The 22,666-nt window shown below is 41.1% G+C and overlaps 1 protein-coding gene across 2 annotated transcripts in view; it reads left to right on the top strand.

Moving 5' to 3' along the window:
* ddx11 (DEAD/H (Asp-Glu-Ala-Asp/His) box helicase 11) overlaps positions 1-22,666 on the top strand; it is a 65,721-nt gene extending 43,055 nt beyond the window's left edge. The window contains exons 1-28 of one of the 2 annotated variants that reach the window (XM_061774230.1): positions 152-310; positions 2,965-3,103; positions 3,179-3,394; positions 3,471-3,557; positions 5,680-5,816; positions 5,895-5,949; positions 6,068-6,175; positions 8,215-8,302; positions 9,173-9,375; positions 9,486-9,560; positions 9,880-9,957; positions 10,027-10,073; positions 10,856-10,935; positions 11,007-11,048; positions 11,128-11,195; positions 12,500-12,538; positions 12,631-12,769; positions 13,556-13,690; positions 13,769-13,881; positions 17,064-17,136; positions 17,662-17,765; positions 18,471-18,620; positions 18,931-18,999; positions 19,904-20,007; positions 20,219-20,303; positions 20,972-21,047; positions 21,136-21,290; positions 21,930-22,666. In XM_061774230.1, the coding sequence (XP_061630214.1) occupies positions 2,975-3,103; positions 3,179-3,394; positions 3,471-3,557; positions 5,680-5,816; positions 5,895-5,949; positions 6,068-6,175; positions 8,215-8,302; positions 9,173-9,375; positions 9,486-9,560; positions 9,880-9,957; positions 10,027-10,073; positions 10,856-10,935; positions 11,007-11,048; positions 11,128-11,195; positions 12,500-12,538; positions 12,631-12,769; positions 13,556-13,690; positions 13,769-13,881; positions 17,064-17,136; positions 17,662-17,765; positions 18,471-18,620; positions 18,931-18,999; positions 19,904-20,007; positions 20,219-20,303; positions 20,972-21,047; positions 21,136-21,290; positions 21,930-21,962 (2,688 nt within the window). In that variant the 5' untranslated portion in view covers positions 152-310; positions 2,965-2,974 and the 3' untranslated portion in view covers positions 21,963-22,666. Of the gene's footprint in view, positions 1-151; positions 311-2,964; positions 3,104-3,178; positions 3,395-3,470; positions 3,558-5,679; positions 5,817-5,894; positions 5,950-6,067; positions 6,176-8,214; positions 8,303-9,172; positions 9,376-9,485; positions 9,561-9,879; positions 9,958-10,026; positions 10,074-10,855; positions 10,936-11,006; positions 11,049-11,127; positions 11,196-12,499; positions 12,539-12,630; positions 12,770-13,555; positions 13,691-13,768; positions 13,882-17,063; positions 17,137-17,661; positions 17,766-18,470; positions 18,621-18,930; positions 19,000-19,903; positions 20,008-20,218; positions 20,304-20,971; positions 21,048-21,135; positions 21,291-21,929 lie in introns of those variants that run through there. The other variant, XM_061774231.1, reaches the window with a different exon arrangement.

Below are 22,666 nucleotides of genomic sequence, written 5' to 3'. Positions count from 1 at the left end.
CAAAGTATATTATTTAAAACGTTGTATATAATTGCCACACTTGAGTGGTAAACGATGTTTAGTTAATGTCACCGCCCATGACTTCTACACCTTTCATTAAAACGCGCACACGTTAGCTGAGCTCGTTCCTTATTGGTCCGTTTCTGTGCCCTTTGCTCTCTGTTGGCGCGGGAGTTGAAACTAGTCAAAACAGTCCAACTCTTATCATCTTTTCATAAATGTGTCGTTTAAAGATGGTCTTTAGTCGTATATGACCACCTGTGCTACCCAAAACACCACTAGCTGCCCTGACGGGATCGTAAAAGTGACTGTAAGTAATGCTAAATGACGTTGTTTGTTGCGTCTAATTTACGAGGGGATCCATGTGTAAAGTGTGTGTTGCTCAACATTGTGGCTGATAAATGTATAATTTACCATATTTTGGAACCTAACCCTTAGTTTGAAGAGTTAATCTGGGAAGCTTTTCTTTCTTTTTTTAAATGAAGAACGTAGTTTGTGTGTTCTGCAAAGGTTTAAGGAATGTTAAAATTTTGAAGTAGAACATTTTGAGCATTTTCAAGAGTAAAGTGTTCAATAAATGTAATTTGAATAGGTAATGTTTAATGAAAGGAGGGAGCAGGTAGAAAGGTGGAGGCATGCACTGGAAAGGAGAGGAATGAAGATTAGCCGAAGTAAAACAGAATATGTGTGCATGAATGAGCGAGGTGGAGGGGGGAGAGTGAGGCTACAGGGAAAGGAGATAGCAAGGATGGAGGTCTTTAAATACATAGGGTTAACAGTCCAGAGAAATGGTGAGTATGGTAAGGAAGTGAAGAAACTGGTCCAAGCAGGTTGGAACAAGTGGAGGAAAGTGTCAGGTGTGTTATGTGACCAAAGAGTCTCTGCTAGAATGAATTTATAAGACAGTGGTGAGGACAGCCATGATGTACAGATTAGAGACAGTGGCACTGAAGAGACAACAGGAAGCAGAGCTGGAGGTGGCCGAAATGAAGATGTTGAGGTTCTCTCTAGGAGTGGCCAGGTTGGATAGGATTAGAAATGAGATCATCAGAGGGACGGCCAAGGTTAGATGTTTTGGAAACAAATTTTGAAAGAGCAGACTTTGATGGTTTGGTCACATTCAGAGGAGTGACAATGAGTGTAGTGGTAGAACGGTGATGAGGATGGCGCTGCCAGGAGAGAGAGCTAGAGGAAGACTAAAAAGAAGGTTGATAGATGTAGTGAGGGAAGACATGAGGGCAGTTGGTGTTAGAAAGGAGGATGCAGGAGATAGGCTGATGCGCTGTGGCAACCCCTAACGGTACACGCTGAAGGGAAAAGAAGAACAGTAAATATTCTCTGATTTCTGTATTCAACCATGAAAGAAGGCTGATTATCTTTTATGTTAAATTAAAAAAAAAAGACATGCAAACATCCACCTTTACTTTGGAAAACAATATTTAACATTTTTCCGATTTTCTGATGGATGTTATGGCGCAAACCAGTAATCTATTTATGTTTGTGCATTTTTTGCAATGTCAAATTGAAATAATGTCCTGTTTTTTAATAAGGGATGTAAATAAAAATGTTTTTTAAATACAATTCATCGATTCATTGAAAAAAAATCGACAGATTAATTGATTATTAAAAATAATCGTTAGTTGTAGCTCTAATACAAACATAAAAGGGGAACTAAACCCCAAAATGTTAATGCAAGAATACATTGTGTGTGCCAGCACTAATCAAAACACTGTACTCTGATTAATATTGCATTCCTGGAATAAGAATTAAACAGAATATTTAATCAGTGTAAGGGGGGCGCCATGTTGGGAAAAATCATTATCAGGTGCTCCCCAGAAGTGATGTCGACGCGCCAGTAGAGCATTGCTTGCTACCAGAGCGCTCCAACCGTGTCAGTTGACAGATTGCATAGAGCGATGGATTTTGCAGGCGCTATGCTATTGGTCTGTCCACGCGCCGGCTGTCATTTTTGCACAATATTAACCAATTTAAAGTTTTGAAATAGCTTGAGAACAAATCTATAAAATGCTCTTCAATACACCACTGTCTGAGGTGTGTTGTACTCTGTGAGCCATGGGCATTATTGTCGCCTTAAGATTGAGAGCCTGGATGCTTTTTAGACAATAACGTGTGAAAATAGGTTAGATACATTTGAGTCAGCCTGTTTTGTTAAAAGTGGATCGCTGTAACGCTTCAGTGCAGGAGGAACTGTCAGTCACAAAGGTGTGTGCTGATTCATGTTGTTCATCTATTAAACTCATTAGTCAACACATCATTTTATTTATTGCATCACTCATGGCAAGGCCTTTGTAAACGGTGTTTGGTAAGATAAAATGACCACAGTTGTTTGCTTTTGTGAAGTATTAAAGGATTTTGGTCTGGTCGGGTGGCAGCGGGGCTGGCCGGCCGGCGCAAGCACAGACTGGCTTGGATGGCTGGTGCCGTATTTTACCGTTTTAATGAATGATGATGAACGGTGTTGTGTTGATGAGATGAGAAGTGCGTTATGAATACAATGTATTATTATTATAATACCAACATGAACGATGCAGTGTTTGTTATGTAACTCAACCAAGATGTTTTTTTTTTTCTTTATTTTCTGAAAAGTAGTGAAAGATTTTGCAGATGCCACCCTACAGCGACAATATGCAGCTTGCTGTTGCTGAACATTTACTAACTCTATGGTTTTCTTGGTAAATAAAGCTGCATAATAAGCCGGAACTGCGAATTCGCACTCTCACGAGTGGCGGCCCTATAAATGAGTACATGAAAGCAAATGTGATTGTTGAACATATCTTTTAGAATAAATATTAGGTAGATTACGGTAAATAGCAGCTGATAAAGAAGATATGCACATTTAAAATATAACAAAGTTTTTACATTTTGGGTTTAGTTCCCCTTTAAAAAGTAAATTTTCCATAATACGTCCCCTTTAATTGTATGGTGTCTCCATTTGGTCTTCAGGTTCTTCATCATGGAGAATGGCAGATCCCAATTTCCATTTCCTTACCAGCCTTACACCATCCAGGAGGAGTTTATGCGATCCTTGTACAGTGCACTGGACCAGGGCAAAGTTGGTATCTTTGAGAGCCCGACTGGGACGGTATGCTGGTGTATTTCAGAACATGACACATGCAAGATGATTCCAAATTTACATTTAAACACCCCTTTGATCCAGGGCAAATCTCTGAGTCTGATATGCGGGGCGTTGAGCTGGCTGACAGACCTCGAGACCAAAAGAAAACAAGAGGTGGCCGCCCAGCTGCAGGAGGGCGAGATGTCGCTTTCTTCATCCGATCCAGAGGCCGGTGTCTGTAGTTTGTCCGCGGAGCCAGACTGGATCACCAGTTTTGTGCAAAAAAAGGCTGAACGGGATTTGGTGGCAAAATTGAAGGTGAGGGAGTATCAACCTGCAGATGTCTCGCTAAACGTGGTCCTCCATGTTAACACTTGTCTGTGTTTTATTATAGGGGGATGAAATGAAAAGAAAAAAGCGAGACGAGCGCTTAGAACTGATGAGAAGCAATGTTCAGCTCAAGTATGCAATGAAAAGAAAGGTAAGCTCTAACATGTTCCTTAAAATATTTGGTTGTCTCTGTAAGGAGTTGGTATGTAGTGTAGAGTGCATATACGAATGAACATGCTACTGTTAAAACCAACATGAAAACCAGAGAACTGACTCTTGGTGAAAAACAAGTGATTGTGAAGCTGAGAAAAGATGGAAAATACTGTAAATCAGAGCCATAGACCGATGAGACAATGAACAACAGTTCAACTAATGGAAATAAACATCCAATTTGTGGAACTCAGTGGAGGTTATGTCATGGCTTGGTCTTTGTGTTTTCTTCTGGAACAGGTGCATTTAAGGACCTCTCTAATGCTGTGAGCATTGGCACTTATTCCATAGTTCTGGACCTAATAAAAGCCATTTCTGAAGAAAGAAATTCCCCCCAAAATAGCCTCAGTTATAGGCTTGTTTTCTGATGACATATTTGATTTTCAGCCAGATTTTTGGCCTGCGCACTTTGAGGTCAGAACCTGCGTGAGCCTGCTGACATCAGCAGCGGAAGACAAGCACATTTCCTTCTAAACGTCTACGTGTTCTGCGGCATAATTGTCGCCTATATTGAAAGTGTGGATGTTTTTTTAAAGACAATAGCAAGTGAAGGTTTTGTCAGCTTGTCGTTTTATTCATTGAATCTCTCATAGCTGAAAGACCTTTGAAAAAGAGTTTGGGGAATATGACGTAGCAGGTGTTTGCTTTTGTGAAGTATTAAAGTTTTTTTTGCCTTCTAAATACATGAAATATGTTTGAAGAGAACAATTTAGTTCTGAATTGTTGAGATATGGCATTAAACAGTTTTTCACCATCTTAGTTTTCTGGATTTTCTTTGGAGCGGGGCCTAAAACGGGGGTGTTCTAACGATGCCAGGGAATAGCATGAGTCTGCTGTCCCCCACTCTGTAAGTACTTGGCGCTCTCATTTTAGCTGTGGCAATTCAGCACAGTTGCCACTTCCTTGTTGATAATAACTTGGGGCATTTTTCTATCACTACAATGTGCAATCGGCCACCAAGCTATGCCTACAACCCAGGCAACCCTGGCTCCCCAGCAACATTGTAGGGTAGGAAAAATAGGTTTGGCCACATTTCCTAGAAAATTAATAGTGCTGAAACAAACTTCCAACGGTATATACGTTTGTGAGGCCTAATTTGGTATTGAGAGAGATGCGTCAGACCTACTTCAGCAACCCGAGGATACACAATGCTAGCATGCAGCTAGCCAGTCCCGAAAAAAGTACTAGGCATTTAAGTGGTAGATATACACGGACTGTTATAATTCCTACACCGTTTACCCGACGTGGATGTAAACACCCTCAAATTTAAAGCTGAAAGTCCGCAGTTAAATCACATCTTGTTTGTTTTATTTCAAATCCATTGTGTGTATGTATGTATGTGTGTGTCTATCTATCTATCTATCTATCTATCTATCTATCTATCTATCTATCTATCTATCTATCTATCTATCTATCTATCTATCATCCATTATCTCTCCACTGTGTGTGTGTATATATATATATATATATATATATATATATATATATATACCAGTTCAGGGTGTACCCCGCCTTTTATATATATATATATATATATATATATATATATATGTATTTATATATAGGAGGAGGCGGGGTACACCCTGAACTGGTTGCCAGCCAATCGCAGGGCACAAACAAACAACCATTCACACCTACGGGCAATTTAGAGTCTTCAATTAACCTACCATGCATGTTTTTGGAATGTGGGAGGAAACCGGAGTGCCCGGAGAAAACCCACACAGGCACGGGGAGAACATGCAAACTCCACACAGGCGGGGCTGGGGATTGAACCCCAGTCCTCAGAACTGTGAGGCAGACGCTCTAACCAGTCGGCCACCGTGCCGCCACACTTTATGTCATCAGCCTCATTTAGTCAAGTTACCCTGAACTATAATAGGTGCGGTGGAAACACATACCACATGGGCCACAGGAACCTTTTGATACCAGGAATTCCAGCTACCAAGAACTCAAAGTTCCTGGGCTGGTTGGTGGAAAAGCCCCTTTTGTTGATTAAAATATTGGTTTCAGATTCACAAGTGGATTATTAAAGGTGTATTCTTTTGTCTTTTGTGTGTCCACAGAGCTGTGAGGAGGACGAAGCATTCAAGTTGCTCCAGCTCAGTAAAGAGGATCAAACAGACGCAGCGGCAAATCAAGACGACGAAGATCTTATTATTGCAGAGTATGAAAGCGACGATGAGTCGAAGTCAAAGAGCAGGTGTGGGCGGCCATTCGACTTGTAACCTTTGTGACTTGATCACATAATAACAGCAGGATATTTCTTATATCTCTTCAGATTCCGTGGGGGTGAAGAAGAGGATGACGAGCTAGTTGAAGAGCACGTAACAAAGGTTGTGATGCGTGTCACATGATAGCACAAATTCGTGCCCTGTCGTGTGAATACTGTAAGATTTATGTTGTGTGTGTGCATGCATGCGTGCGTGCATGTGTGTGTTTGTGTTTTCACAGATTTACTACTGCAGTCGCACACACTCCCAGCTTGCTCAGTTCGTACATGAGGTCCTGAAGAGCCCCTTCAGCAAGGACATCAGTCTGGTCACGATGGGCTCCCGGCAGGTGAAACATGCACACGCACGCAAACGACTATTAATACCCACCTACCAACCTACCCACATACCAAACCTATCTACCTAGCAAACTTACCAACATACCTACCTACCAAACCAGTCTACCTAATAAATCAACCTACATACACAATCAACATACCTCCCAAAGAAATCTACCTACCTACCAAACTAACCAACAAACATACCTACCTACCTACCCACCTACCTACTCAACACCCCAAGATCCCTCACCAACCTACCTACCAAGAAATCCTACCTACTTACCTACCAAACCAACCCAACCCACCGACCTAAAGAAGCATGTTACTGGTTGAAATGTGCTTTTGCACTACTAATACTTTAGATGTTCTCATAGCATGAAGAGTTAAGTTATAATTGTTAGGTGTTTGTACCCCAATTTTGCATAACATGACTCCCTGGATATTTGGAGGCAAAAATATTCACTTCTCATCCAAGAAATTGTTTATAAAAAAATCTGATACATTTTAATTGTGTTCTTTATTAGCTTATTTTTTTAATTTTGTATTAATTTTTTTTATTTTTTTTTTACTGAATAACTTTATAAATGGCCTGACAGGGCTCTACATTAACTTTTCCACTAGTAATCGCACCAGCACATGATTTGGTTGCACCATTTTTTAGGGACGTACAGCATGACCATGGCACACCATAGTTTTGATTAACAGTGACTCGAGATATTTGCAAGATATGTTACTGTGAACAAGAGGTTTTTCCGCAACAAGCAGTAGCAGACAAAACAGGTCAATTAAATTTAACAAAACAAAACAGGCTTTACTTTTATTTGATCATTTGTTCGACTCGGAGCCAGTTATTATAGTGAGGGCTCCTAATCCTCTCCCCCCGGGAAAAACACTTAATTTTGAGCACTACCAGTCCACAACCATATGATTGACATCCATTTAAAAATGGGTGAATAAGTGTGCCACCACCATATAAAAGTATCGTTCATGACTATTCACACTATTTTGCAAATTATTTACTAGCAAAACAAACCAATTTACCTGTTTAAAATCATAGTCCAAAACACTGCACGGATACAGTAAGTCATTACTACTGCTATAGTTCCACTTTATTTTAATGATATACAATCCTCTTTAAAGGAGTCTGGGCTTTTTAACTTTGCACATACAGTATCGTCATTAGTCTATCCTATAAACAGGGAGAGAGACAGATGAATAGATTTTTTAGCTTTGCTAGCTTCATAACAAAGTTATTAAAACCTTTGCACATGACATGAATGTGACAAATGTAGCAGCATTGATAATGTGTGTAAAAAGAAAAGCTGTAGGTGACTTGCGGCGGGAGGAGTTGATTGGCTTGCCGGACTTTAAATGTAGGTGCGGGCTAGCTAGCTTGCTCACGAGTTGTCCAGATGAGTTGAGGGCTGACACTTGCCATTTAAAATGAATAAGTAGTGGGCCAGGATCAGTACAGGTACGTGGTGGCCACTGGCCAGACACCACCGTGTACTGGCTCGTCTGTGGCGCGCGTAAGTGGCGCGCATGTACGTGACGGTGCTGTGATAATAATAAGAAGCAGTCAAATATGTCGCAGCAGGCGGCCAATCATATTGCAGCGGGTCGCTTTTAACTCATAACAATGATTGACATGGCGTCACAGCGCGCTCTCGCTCTCTCGCATGCGCAGAAGATTGCATCAGAAAAAAAAAGCCCACTTTCAAACATTAAAACATCCACTCGCGCAAATGCAACAAGATGAAATTTGTAATCGCACAAACTGAAAAAAGGTCACATATGCATTTGGTCGCAGTCTCAAGCTCTGCCTTTTTCAAGTTATCACAGTGACCCCACCCATCCTTCGTAATGTGCATTTATAACAAGAACACAATTGTGTTACTTCTTGGGAGACATGATGCAGTGGGAACCACTTGTCATCTAGTGTTCCACATAGCCAACTTGGATAACCTTCACTGTAAACCTGAACAGAATAAGAATATAGAAAATGGATGAACTCGACGCTAACCTTGACACCATCTCAACGTTGCAGAATCTTTGCATCAATGAGGAGGTGCGACGCCTGGGCAGCATTCAGCGCATTAACGACCGGTGCTTGGAGATGCAGAAAAACCAACACGGTGAGAAAAATGAAGGGAAAAATCATATACTGTATTTCATGAACACTCTGACAAGCCGAAAAAGACAGCATGTGACAAAAATTAAGGCCAAGAGATGATAAGTAGGCAGGTTCAGGCCTCACACTATAATGGAATTCAAGCAAAGGTTGCAAAAGTACTGTACTTTGTACATCAGTAGAAGTACAGATACATGTGGGAAAAAAAGTATAAATACTGATTCAACTACTTTTAATTTTATCCAGGTATAATACCCGTTTTGATAATTTGTCACAAGGAAAAAAAGATTCTGCACACAAAAGGTATCAGACTTTTATGCTATCGAAACCATAGCTCTGCTCACTTTTTCAACAGACTCATAAGAAAAAAATGCAAAATTAACTTATGATAACAACAGAAAAAAAATACACCTCATGTTTGCGTATTTGTTTTTTTTTCAGATTAGATGGAACATTTTTGAATTGCCAGAAGCTAATGTGTTTTTAGGCTGGCCTGGTACAAGACACAACACATACTTCACGAATCATTCTTGGAGCGACAACATCAAACAATTAAATAAGGCCATGGGTGGGGCATATCTTGTTTCTCCAAATCCATGTCAGTTTTTCTGCCTTTTACTGTAATGTTTCAATCAATCAGTCACGATCTCAACGCAGTTGACGTGACCTCTCTCGAGTTACGCCTTTTTTAACAAGCCTAAGTAAGGGGTAGAAAGTGCATATATCTGTTTTCAAATGTAGGGAGTAAAAAAGCCATCAGTAAAATAAATACTCTAGTAAAGTACAGAGACCTGAAAAATCTACTTAAGTACAGTAACAAAAGTATTTGTACCTAATTCTCACAACTGGTTTCAAGAATGGTCTGTATTTGTAGAGAAGCCGGATCACGACGAGGGCGCCAAGAAGAAGCGAGGCCCGGCGAAGAGCATATGTCCCTACAGCAAGATCTTGGCACTGCAACAGATGAGGGACGAACTCCTTGGCAAGGTCCACGACATCGAGCAGCTCCTGAAGCTGGGCAGGAAAAGCCATTCGTGTCCTTACTACGCCACGCGTCTCGCTGTCCCCCAGGCGCAGGTTTGTACTCCCACTCCTCCTCATCTTCCTCCTCCTCTTCTCATTGCTCATTCAGGTAGTGTTCTATTTGTCCAAAAGCTGAATCACTTTTGTTGCTTTTGTTTATGCAGTTGGTGGTGTTGCCTTATCAGATGGTGCTTCATGAAGCAACACGGCGGGCAGCAGGCATTCAGCTGAAGGACCAGGTAGTCAACTGGATTTCTACGAATGTGTCAGTTTTACAAAGTCTTAGCCTTAAAACAACAATACAGCGAATCCCCTTTTATCATGGGGGATACAGTTGATAAAAAAAAAATATCTTGGCTGTATACTGTAAAAACCCACAAAAACAATCGCTCAAAAATCCATGATCAAATGGAGGCGTGACTGATGAACTGCAGGAGGCGCATTGCAATGTCATTGTGGCCTCTCCCTCAGTCATGTTAGGTCAGATATCATTGGCTTTGGCGCAGAGCAATAATGAAGTGGCGCATTGGTGACAGTAGAATGTGTTTGTGTGAACAGGTGGTGATCATAGACGAAGCTCACAACCTCAGCGAGACACTCTCCTGCATACACAGTGTAGAGCTCAGCGGTGCGCAGGTAAACACTACTCACACAGCGTCATTTTTTTGTATTTGACCTGAGATCTGCTAATATTGTTGTTTGCAGCTTTGCCGGGCTCACTCACAGCTCAGCCAGTATGCTGAACGCTTCAGGTGAGAAACTTTGACATCTTCCTAACTGAAGCGGATGGAAAATAAAAACATTTGAATAGCTTGTATGCAAATAGTTGGGTCTCTGGAGTGCCTGCTTATCCATCAAGTGTGACATTATACAATCTAGTAAATCTTTTGTGAGTTGCCTACTTACAAAAATGTGTCTGATGTCACTTTGTTGTTGTGGATTTGTTACTTTACACACTCCTTGTACCGCAGAGATTCTCCACCCATGAATTTGAAGCTTGGTTGGGCAAAGATCCGCCATGCCATAAGCAGACCTGCAGTGTTGTTGCGTTAGCTTCTGATAAGTGGCATGTACTGTCCAATTAAGTTGTTGACATGTGAGTAGGGGGTATTTGTGTCGGCATGCGCCAAATGCATGGATCTGCCTATTAATTGACAAGTGTAATTTGGCAGCTTGGTATTGATGTGCTACCTCCACGAGTGAAATAAAATCCATACTTTTAATGCCTGCTTTTTTTATGGGCTTTGTAGTAGCCACTCACCTTGTTGCAACACCCTAGCTCATCATGTTAACAAAAGTCCTACTCACCGTTAGACCTGCAGTAGAGGGAGACAGGGTGGGTCATTTGAATGAGTCAGGACAACCCATCAAAAAAAGCACATTTCAGCTGGGGTACAAAAAGAGGGTAAAAAGAGCTATATTTCTTGATCCTTGCGCAGCTTTCACAAAAACATGTCACTGTCATGTTATTAAGACAGCAGGGAACTGTTATTAATTTTAAAAAAGTGCACGTCTCCTTTAATGTCTTCTCCAGAAGTCGGCTGAAGGCGAAGAATGTGATGTATATTAAGCAGGTTCTCTTTGTGATTGAGGGGTTAGTGCGAGTGCTGGGAGGTGAGTAAAATAATTTTTGCCTTTGACGACCATTACTATCATACTTGATGATGTAAATGTTATCCCCTCAGGCAAGGTTGGTCAGAATCCACAAAACCAAACCACACAAGAAGGTCAGAAAAAACACACACATTCAGAGGCAAACATCAGGGGCAAACGTTTGATCCAAGAATTCTTCTGTTTGTTTTTCAGCAACAGAGATGTTTACTATCAACAACTTTCTTTTCAAAGCTCAAATTGACAACATCAACTTCTATAAGGTATTGTCTGTATTAAAGCATGAATACATTTTCCCACTGCTATATATAGTGGCTCGTGTCCCCCACTATATCATGTTTTTAAGCAATCGTTTTGTTAAAAAAAAATATTAGGAATGTAATTTTTTTTTGTGTCAAGTGTACAACCTCCAGTTGCTTTATTATGTACACCTGCACAATCTAATGACACACAACACAAGAGCTCTATGAAAGAATGATGTGCTGAGAAAAAGTGTTGGCCCCCTTTCTCAAATGCTTATATTTTTACATAGTTTCCCCACTTTAATGTTTAAGAATATCAAACAAATATAACCCCATTAAGACTTAAGTCTTCGATTATGACCACAAAACTGAGTACAATGGTACCTTGACTCATGAGTGACCCATCTCACGTTTTTCGAGTTACGAGCTGTCGCTTGGGTGATTAAAAAAAAAAAAACGAAACAATTGTATTGATTTGTGAGCAAAAATTTGAGTTACAAGCGCGAAATGGCGGCAGCAAACTTCATATCAAGGAGCAGTTTGTCAGATAATGAACAGTTCTTTAAAAAAGAGCTCAAGAGCTTGTTTGAAGCTGCTTATTGGCACTCCCAGTTGAGTTGTATTGGAAAAGTAAAGATAAAACAGAGAATTACACATTGTGTATTTAACCAAACAGCACCTAAATTTGTCTGACAAAAGTCCAGAAGCTTAATGCTAACAAACAATGCAAATGGGCTAACTAAACTAGCATTGTCATGTGGCATTTAAGTAACGGATATTTGAACACAAATGGTGCAGAAACACTAAGGCAATACTCCCAGGAATATGTTCTTTATCCTCTGCGGAAAAAACAAACATTACTGTAGCTAACAGAGCAGTTGTCTTATTCACTAATATACATATGCATGTATTATACTGCCCCCTGATGGCTAAGCCACACAATGAATCCATTCATTTTTACAAAGTACAAAATTGGAAAGTGCTATTTGTCTTATCAAAAATCCCATTAGAAATTCTATTATTGTTGTTTTCTGGGGGCTGGAACAGATTAATGGCATTTCCATTCATTTCTATGGGGAAATATGATTTGAGATACAAGTGCTCTGAGTTGAGTGTCAGTTAATGCACTGTATTATATTTTTAAAAGCTAAATTTGTATTTAGCTCTTGTATTGGATCTCATCATATGTGCAGGAGTACCTAATGTTGTGGCCGATGAGTGTGTTTCAACAAATTTAGACGAATTCATGAATGTGGTGTATTGATCAATCAATAAAGTGATGCCATAATACAACTTCAAATTTGTCTTCTTCCTTGTTTTGCTAGCTTCACGGATACTTTGAGAAGAGCATGATCAGCAGAAAAGTAAGTCAGCAGGGAGTTGGCGTTTCCAGGTCATTTATCCGCTGTGTGCAATTGAAAAAACCTTACAGCCGTGTCTCTTTTGTTTTCCTCAGCTAGGTGGTTTTGTGGATAAGTATGTGGGTTCGGGCGTGAGTCCGCACACTCATGTTTGCTCCAAGAAGGAGAACCGGCGTACAGAGGGCTTGAACCGCTATCTTCAGTCCCTGCACGGCAAACAGAGCACGACACCAGGTTGGACATCAGATGCTTGCAAAATACATGGGCGGAAATTATTAGTTTGAGGACCCTAGTTGGTGTCGAACTGGGCCAGATCATACTCAATTGTCTTGTTGTAATCGTTGCAGTTCTACAACCAATATAATATAAATGGTGATTAAATTATGGTCAAAAGCAAGAATTGTTGAGGTTTTTTTAAAGGCAACATTTTTATTCTGACTTTATTTGTGCAGGCATACCTAATTGTGGTGCCTTTGTCTCACTGTAATTTAGATCGTACAAACAAAAAGTGCTATTTCCTATATTAAAGGGCACTTATTATGGAAAATTGATTTTTTTATCAATAATTCTTTATATTTGGGGTATTTGGTGGAAAGCATGTCACAGCCATGTTAATAGCACACCTGGGAACTTTTTTAAATTGTGTGTGTGTGTGTGGTGGAGGGGGGGGGCGGCAAATTTGTCTCCTTTAACCAGCACATTGACAAAGTGGTTAGCACATCTGCCTCACATTTGAGAGGTTGTGGGTTGGAATCTCTCCCTTAGTGGAGTTTGCATGTTCTCCCGATGCGTGTGCAGGTTTTCTCCGGGTATGCTGGCTTCCTTCCACATCCGATGCATGTTAAATTCATTGAAGACACTGAAGCAGAGGTGGACATAGTATGACATGTGGTTCTTTAATCCGGCCCACCAAGCATTTACATGATCATGAGTCCTGTTATATTCAGTATATACAATTTTCTTTATTTTTTTAAACATGTTAATCAAAATGTACTGTAATGCAGCTCCTCTTGCCCGCAGCTCTTACAAACAACCAACAGGCGTCCTTAGAGGCAGAGAACATGCTGGCTGCTTCCCCTATGATGCAAGTGGAGGGCTTCTTTATGTCTCTCACCAACAGCAGCACAGACGGCAGGGTGGTCATACACAGACAAGGTACTGTTTTAAACACGGAGCACTATAATTGAGGTCAGTGAAGACCCTAGTTGTAAACTTAAATACGCAAATGTGTAGGGAATCTGTCAGAAAGCAGCGTCAAATTCCTTCTCTTGAACCCGGCCGTCCACTTCGCCCAGGTGTTGAAGGAGTGCAGGGCCGTTATCATCGCTGGAGGAACTATGCAGCCTGTGAGTTCCTCTTGAATGTCAAATACAGTGTCCCCCCACTATATAGCTGGTCATCTTTCGTGCCTGTGCTAGATTGGTATTTTGTTTTTACTAGGGTTTACACGATCAGGATTTTTGGGGCCGATCACCGAGTTTAAAAAAATGGTAACCGATCCAATCACATGATGGAGGAATGTGTCTATTTAAATGACCTGTTCATTTACTGTATATACTTGTGTACTTAATTGCTCAGAAAATTATATTTACAATAAATAATGTATCTTTGTTCCTCTATTTATGCCAGTGAGGCATAATGACAGACAGAACAAATGAATGGTCTTTGATTAGATGGCAGGAAGTAAATACAGTAATTCATGTTTCCACTCTTTGTGACATTTTTGTATGTTGGTGTGACGTAAGATATTTCAATTGGGAAGGTTGGAAATCAATGCTCTAGTCAGGCCATGTATTCTAATCAGTCAGGTCAAACCAACATTACAACATGACAGAAATAGTGGGTGTTAACTTACTGTAATTAAATTACTTTATTTTTAATTACTTCACCCACACCGAAACTTTAGAGCATGATTCAACAGAACGGCGGCATGTTTACGCACAACCATTCGTGCTAGCACTAGCTTGCTAGGCTACATAACGTTTTTGTTGCCTGCTTGCGAGCCGTATCGTATTAAAAGTACGTGAACATACCTGAAGCAAGCCTTAAATGAACGTCCTCTCCTGAGCACCGGTGACCACCAACAAACGTTTTCCCCCATTTTGTTCTTACAAACACACGGCGCGATCCATTATTGTTGTCGTTGCCATGGTAACGAGTGTGGTCGTTGACACGATGAAGCCCAGAGATCGGAAAAAACAGGATGTGGTGGTGTCGGAATACAATATTTTATTGCAGTAGTCTGACATAGTGCAATCGCGAAAGAACAAATTTGTCTTGTAGTCTGATCCGGGCATTACGTGTTGTCTGTCTCAGACGTGTTGTCTGTCCCACACCGCCGACATGTTTTTTTTTTAAAATAACTTTATTGGCCGTCAGATATTTACAGGACTACGCCAAAAGACGTGCGACAAGGCTAAAAATAAATACGGGTGTAAAGTCTAGTTTTTACCCAAGCCATCGTTTTCTAATGTTGTTTTTTTAACAATATACAGTGGTACCTTGACAGTGTACCAGTTTTTTTAATTACAAGGTCAATTTTTGTTGTGTGTGCCCGTGCGTGTGTGTGTATGTGCGTGTGTGCGTGTTGGGACGCTAAATGGCCAACTGGCTACCTAGCCAAGGCAGCAGGCCTACTCAGCTCTGGTCAGATTTTACGCTGTGTTGGATAAACTTTCTCCCATTCATCCTGCCACACGGTCAACCCCTCCAGCGATGGCTCCTTTTGTGGCACTTCCATGTTATCCGTCCAACTCCTCTGGGCCACCTTTTTTTTAAATGTTTACATTTTTTTTTATTCAACTTTATTGAGCTACACTGCATACGTCCATGCACAGACACTATCCGCACTCAGTCAAAATGGTGTCGGCAGTAACCAAAGGCTAAACATCACGAAATAATTTAGATTTGTTTTTTTTTTTTAGTAAATGCAGTGTGGTAGCATTGCAGCTCTTGTCTGAATGAAGTAATTTGTATTTTATTCTTTGATTTGTTGTGATTCGTATCTGAAAAGTCTGCTCCAGCATTAATCTTTTTCTGGCGGGCTCAAATGCACCCCAGAGTGACCACCCATTTGTCCGTGGCGCGACCTGCGAGGATTATTGTTTGCTCTGTTTGTACATGTGTTATTGCTCAATGTGTGTTATAAATAGCAGTAATTTGAAGGCTTATAATTACCATAAAGTATTTGCCAATTTCCATCAGCCAGTCCATGGCATTTTACATTATGTTAGCAATAACTTGTTTGCATGTTCTCCCTGTGCCTGCGTGGTTTTTCTCCGGGCACTCCGGTTTCCTCCCACATCCCAAAAACATGCATGAATTGGAGTTCAGGGTGTACCCCGCCTCATGCCCGATGATAGCTGGGATAGGCTCCAGCACGCGAGCAAAATGTGCAAGCAAAAAGCTCTTCGTTACCTCAAAGTGATGTTATACTCCTATTTTGTGACAAAAAGAGTGAGAATAGGTGCTAAGGAATACTTTGAAAAGTGTGTTTTAATAAGTTTAAATGGGTTGGAGTTTTCCCTTGCCCAATTGGGGGGGTTTAGATTTGGGGATGTCGTCAATCATTGCGAACTGTAGGCCTGTGAAGCCCTTTGAGACACTTATGATTAAGGGCTATACAAAAACTTTTTGTATGGTCTCTCTATACAGTGCTGTGAAAAAGTATTGTATTATATGGACTGACGCGATGAAAGTTGAGCTTTTTGGAAGGTATGTGTCTCGTTGCATGTGGTGTAAATGTAGCACAGCATTTCAGAAAAAGAACATCACACCAACAGTCAAACGTGGTAGTGTGATAGTCTTGGGCTGCTTTTCTCCTTCAGGACCTGGACAACTTGCTGTCATTGATGGAACTATGAATTCTGCTCTTTAACAGAAAATCCTGAAGGAGAATGTTCAGCCATCAGTTTGTGACCTCAAGCTGAAGTGCACCTGGGTTCTGCGGCAGGATAACGATTCAAAACACACTAGCAAGTCAACTTGTGAAGCTGAACAGGACAAAAAAAAAAAAAAAAGGTTTAGGGGGCCATTACTTTTTCACACAGGGCCAGGCTACTTTGAATAGTTTTTTTCCCCTTCATTTAAGTTAATTTGTGTAATATTTAATATTTGTCTGCTATTTACATTTGTTTGATAATCTTAAACATTAAAGTGGGGAAACTATGCAAAAATAAAAACATTTGAGAAGGGAGCCACTACTATTTCACGGCACTGTATATTGGATTTTTTAACCTATGGCAAGTAGGTCTGGAACGTATTACCTATGATAAACGGGGGGTGGGGGGGGGGGGGGGGGGGGTTCACTGTACAACGTTTTAAAAAGTGAGTTTTCATGAATTTGTGCATGTTTTATATTAAGATTAAATGTCTTCAAAGCGTACGGGGGAGGGAGTGGAAAACAAAATGTTTTTTTCATATGGTCTGTATCGCACTTTTTCACACAATCCGGGTGCGTCTGTAATGGTACAGTTCACTGTAATGACAAAAATGTGATTCTCCTGGTGCTGAACGCTGCTCTGTGCAGGTGTCAGACTTCAAACAGGAGCTGCTGTTTTCCGCCGGAGTGCAAGAAGAGCGCATTGCTGAGTTTTCCTGCGGTAAGTGGGACCCCATTTGGCATCACAGCCACTCTGCTAAATATCCGTAATGGCTTTGTCAATATTTATGTTTTTATGGCAAAGGACAGTAACTGTGGTTAAGTATGCGGGGGAATTCTCTTGCCTCCTTGCAAGCTTCAAATCAATACATTTTTAGAGCTTGGATAGCTGCATTGCTCAATACTCAGCCATTGTTGAGAGATGAAGTGCTACAAGCAATAAAAGGCAACGAGGTCGGGTCGCGGGGGCAGTAGCTTTAGCAGGCCAGACTTCCCTCTCCACAGCCACTTCCTCCAGCTCTTCCGAGTGGAACCCGAGGCGTTCCCAGGCAAGACAAGAGATGTAGTCTCTCCAGCATGTCCTGGGTTCGTCCCCGGGGTCTCCTCCCCGTGGGACGTGTCCGGAATACCTCACCAGGGAGACGTCCGGGAGGCATCCTAATCAGAATATGTGCAAATGTGTTTCCATATATAAAATTAAGGTCACCATTATTTTATTTCATGCACCGTTATTTTGTTCCTACAGGCCATGTGATTCCACCTGAGAACATCCTTCCCATTGCCCTGTGCAGCGGTCCATCTGGTCAGGAGCTGGATTTCACGTACCAAAAGAGAGATTCCCCTTGCATGGTAACACACAAACAATGGATTTACACTGCATGGTTCAAGCGCGCGGCATGGTGGACGACTGGTTAGAGCGTCTGCCTCACAGTTCTGAGGACCAGGGTTCAATCACCGGCCCCGCCTGTGTGGAGTTTGCATGTTCTCCCCGTGCCTGTGTGGGTTTTCTCCGGGCACTCCGGTTTCCTCCCACATCCCAAAAACATGCATGCTAGGTTAATTGGCAACTCTAAAATTGCCCGTAGGTGTGAATGTGAGTGCGAATGGTTATTTATGTGTGCCCTGCGATTGGCTGGCAACCAGTTCAGGGTGTACCCCGCCTCCTGCCCGATGATAGCTGGGATAGGCTCCAGCATGCCCGTGACCCTAGTGAGGAGAAGCGGCTCAGAAAATGGATGGATGGATGGATGGATGGATGGTTCAAGTGCCACAATTCTGATTGTTTTGCTCTCAAGTTGAACATTTGTAATATGCGTTATGGCAGCGTGAATGGAAAAAATGCATGAAATCGGATAGCTACAGATTAGAATCGGGCCTCTCTCAAATGATAAACTCTTAATATGCATCAGATATTGGATATGTGTCACTTGAAATGAACATGGAAATAGAGTTTAAAAAAATCAGATACAATGATTAAATGGGAATTGGGCACATGGACCTGCAGTGTAAATCAAGCCCATGTGTTCTTGTTATGCATGATGTATTTCCTGACAGATGAACGAGACGGGTCGCATCCTCTCGAATATCTGCAACGTGGTGCCAGGCGGTGTGGTGTGCTTCTTTCCCTCGTACGAGTACTTGAGGCGCATCGTGGCTCACTGGGAGTCCGGCGGCATTCTGACCCGTCTCGCCAAAAAGAAGAAGGTGGGCTACGTGATCGGTATTGTTATTTTTCTTTACACGATAGAACCTCCAAAGTGAAACACAATACGTTCCATAATGACAGGTGACTTCCAAGTTGTTCTAAATGCAAAAGAACAGTATAAATGTTTTATATACAATTTGTTCCAGAGTCAAGCTGCTGCTGTCATAACCCTTTATTAACTGAATGCTTTGTGCAACATTTTTACATTCTTAAGAAAGATGATGGTTTGTCCTTTTGATATTGGTTTTATTGCAACCTGTATCACTTTTGGTGAAAAATTCTGATTTAAAATCCAAATTACATCTTCAGATTTTCCAGGAGCCCAAGAAGGCCAACCAGGTGGAGCAGGTGCTGGGCGAGTTCTCCCGTTGTATCCAGGTGAAGAACTTTGCGCTACAGTGGAACCGCGATAAAATTATCTTAGATATAACGGGTATCGGATAAAACAGACCGTCGCGACTAGTGTTGTCATGATCCCAAAATTCTGACTTTGATACTATACTTGCCTAAAATACCTCGATACCACAGCAAAATTCTAAAACAGAAACTTGAAAACAGACAAAACAACTTCAAATACTTTTATATTTATTTTTATGAATTGAAAATTTTAGGATAATCTTGAAAAATAATGTAATAAAGGAATTAGTCCAAGTCATTTTCCACAAAATTAATTAGCTTGATGATTGATTAGCATTATCATAAATATATATTATATAAGGTCCGGAGATTGACTTGGACAGTCTAAGACTTTCCACTTTTCCCCCCTGATGAAGTCATTTGTTGTGTTGGCAGTGTGTTTTGAGTCAATTTCTTGTTGCATGATGAAGCTTCTCCCGATTAGTTTGGATGCATTATTCTGTGAAGTGCCTGACAAAATGGTTTTGTAGACTTCAGAATTCATTCTGCTGCTACTATCATGAGTTACATCATCAATAAGACAAGGGTGTTGGAATAATTTCTAAGCTGCAGTCATCTGTCCAAGATGTCAGTTACTGAAAATGAGAAAAGTGCAGCGAAAAACGGCAAAAAAAAAAGGTGATTAAGTTCAATGAAAGCCAAGTGAAAAAAAGTCATTAGGAAAAACTTGATTCCTTACATTCCATTTGTTTTTATAAAGTACACTACTTTACAGTGACATTTTCATCATTACAAAGCATGTAGCAAAAAAAAAAAGTTTTTCATGGGGCTGGAACTGATTTGAGATACGAGTGCCTTGAGATAAATTAACTCATAATTTGATATGACTATGCAGTATCTCCAGAAATGTCATGTCTCTCAACAGAGGTGCGTTCAGCAAGGAGGTGGCGGCTTAACGGGGGCGTTGCTGTTCTCCGTGGTGGGTGGAAAGATGAGTGAGGGCATCAATTTCTCTGATGACCTGTGCAGGTATGTGTTTTTTTTTTTATTAAGGATCCTGTATTTACAAAAAGGGACCTTTTTCCTAGTGAAAATACTTTTTCATATCTGTAAATAATTTCTAAAACAGTCAAATCTGTTAAAATTAGAATCATGATTTTTGCCTGAGATTTTATTTTAAGGCCATATCACCCAGCTCAATATACTGTAGATGACAGACTCATGTACTTATGACACCTAGGTGTGTGGTGATGGTTGGAATGCCTTATCCCAACATCAAATCACCGGAACTACAGGAAAAGATGTCTTACCTGGACAAACACCTGGTGAGATGTGATACTGCTTACATTTACACGCATTGTTTTAATGACTCTTAACGGAGACATTACGGAAAATGTACATTATAATGGCTTGTATACGAAGAGTTGGGTTTCTGGAGTGCCTGTCTACCCATCAAATGTGAAATCAAGCAAATCTTTGGGGAGCTGCCTATTTACCAAAATGTCTTAATTTTGACAGACTGTGACATCACAAGCTAATTTACATAATTAGCCCTCGCATTTGAGTTTTTACACCCATGACCTTGTAGCTAGGTTGGGCGACAGCCCGACTACACTGTCTGAAACACTATCATGTCAAAGCCAAAAAAATAAGCAGAGCTGCAGTGTTGTTGGATGCACAGATTACTGTTCGCTAACGGAGTTATCAGCATTTGCTTCTGATAAGCAGTACGATTGTTCAACATGGTGTGGCGGATGGCGTATTTATATTTGGTGACGTGTCCGCTGCCTGTGCCATTTGCAATTGCAATTTGGCGGCTTGGTGATGAAGTGCTCCCTCCACTAGTGAAAATCAGCCAATGTGTGTTATAATTCTTAATCTTTGGGGTATTTTTAAAACTATGTCACAGGTGTGTTATTAGGACACCTCACAAATGCTTCAATCAAGACCAAAATGTATAATGTGTCTCTTTTCAAACATTTTTGTGTTCCAGACTCACAGTGGAGAGAAGAGCCCTGGCCAAGCACTAATTGAAAATCTCTGCATGAAGGCTGTCAATCAATCAATAGGTATGGTAGATCCCTGTGAGGGATCCACAGGTCATTAAACTTGTTTATGTCATCAACGGCGAGTGTTTTTGTTTCCTGGTCCCTAAAGGCAGAGCTATCCGTCACCGCGGCGATTACTCCTCTATCGTGCTGTGCGACCGACGCTACTCCCGTACCGCCACCCTCGCCAAACTTCCGGCATGGATTCGGAGTCGTACCACCACGCACCCAAGCTTCGGCCCCGCGTTCGCCGCCTTGCGGAAGGTGAGGAGCAGGCCGGTATACAGTGGTCCTTGGACTTACTGGATTGAGTGCCCCAACTCAGTAGTTTTTCCAGTTACCAGCCATCGCTTGGTTGATTTATTTGCACTGCTTTGTGTTGCGAGCAAGTTTCAGAAGTGAAACTAACTGTGTACTGTAATGCCCTCACTTGTGGGCAAGGAGAGCCACAGTCGCCGATGCTATTTCACCCGTTTATAGAACGGGACAAGCACAGTATACAAAATATGATTGTGTACTCACGGCCAGACCCTCACACGCAGTCTAGCAGACGCCAGCTCCTGTAGTGACTCACAAGGCCACAACCCTTAAAACATTTTTACAATGCTATTTTTCTTCATGAAAAGTGTTATGCAGGGCTGGAGCGGATTAAAGGCATTTTGATTCATTTCAGTGAATTTGATAGATGATTAAATTGCATTACGGGACAAATTTAACTTGTAATTTAAGGTACCGCTGTATCAGAATCCTCTTTATTTGCCAAGTATGTCCAAAAAAACACACAAGGAATTTGTCTCCGGTAGTTGGAGCCGCTCTCGTACGACAACAGACAGTCAATTGACAGAGAACACTATTTATTTAGATGCTCAAGATAAACTTGTTTTCACTGTTCTTCTTTTTCAGTTCTTTGTGGAGAAGAAGCAAAAGCTCGACTAGTTTTTTACTCGAACTGCTGGATCCTGGGTGCTGCAATTGTACAGTGAATACGGGGCTTCTGCAGTAAGGTTCTCTCTTCCAGCCATCAGATATAAGATTTTGTGTTGGACACGTCAATGTGGTTGTGTTCTGCTATAGCCTGAGCGCATCCGTGCTTTAGCAATATTGGCATCTACTATGTGGACAAAATTTTTAGGACACCTGGGACACACTCATCCAAAGAAAACAGGAGATTGTTGTTGCATGTCCTTCACACCAAGTACTTGCCATGAATTCCTGTAGCTCCTTCAATGTTCCTCACCAGTTTTCTTCTCATCTTCATCTATTTTGAAGGACATCCACTTTATGGTAATGACACTGCTGTGCCACTTTTTCTGAATTTGATTATTACTGTCTTCACTGTGTTTCATGGTATATTTGATGCCTTAGAAATTATTTTCTACCCTTCTTCTGACTGATACGTTTGAATAATAAGATTCCTCTGATGCTGTGGACGCGCTCTGCGGACTGGCACGTGATGCAAGATGTGTTTTCAAAAATGTCAGGAAAAGCCTACGAGCACAGCTTAAATGTAGTTGGGATTCATCACAGGCACTTTAAATGGTGGCATGTGGATTTAACATGAAGTTGAATGAATGTAATTGTTCTGGTCTGAACATCTCCAGTTATAAAAGGGTGTACACACACACACACTTGTTTAACCA

The sequence above is a fragment of the Phyllopteryx taeniolatus genome, chromosome 5 (genome assembly GCF_024500385.1).
Source record: "Phyllopteryx taeniolatus isolate TA_2022b chromosome 5, UOR_Ptae_1.2, whole genome shotgun sequence".
Taxonomy (NCBI): Eukaryota; Metazoa; Chordata; class Actinopteri; order Syngnathiformes; family Syngnathidae; genus Phyllopteryx; species Phyllopteryx taeniolatus.
The sequence above is the reverse complement of the archived record's forward strand: the minus strand, read 5'-3'. Positions and strand labels throughout refer to the sequence as shown.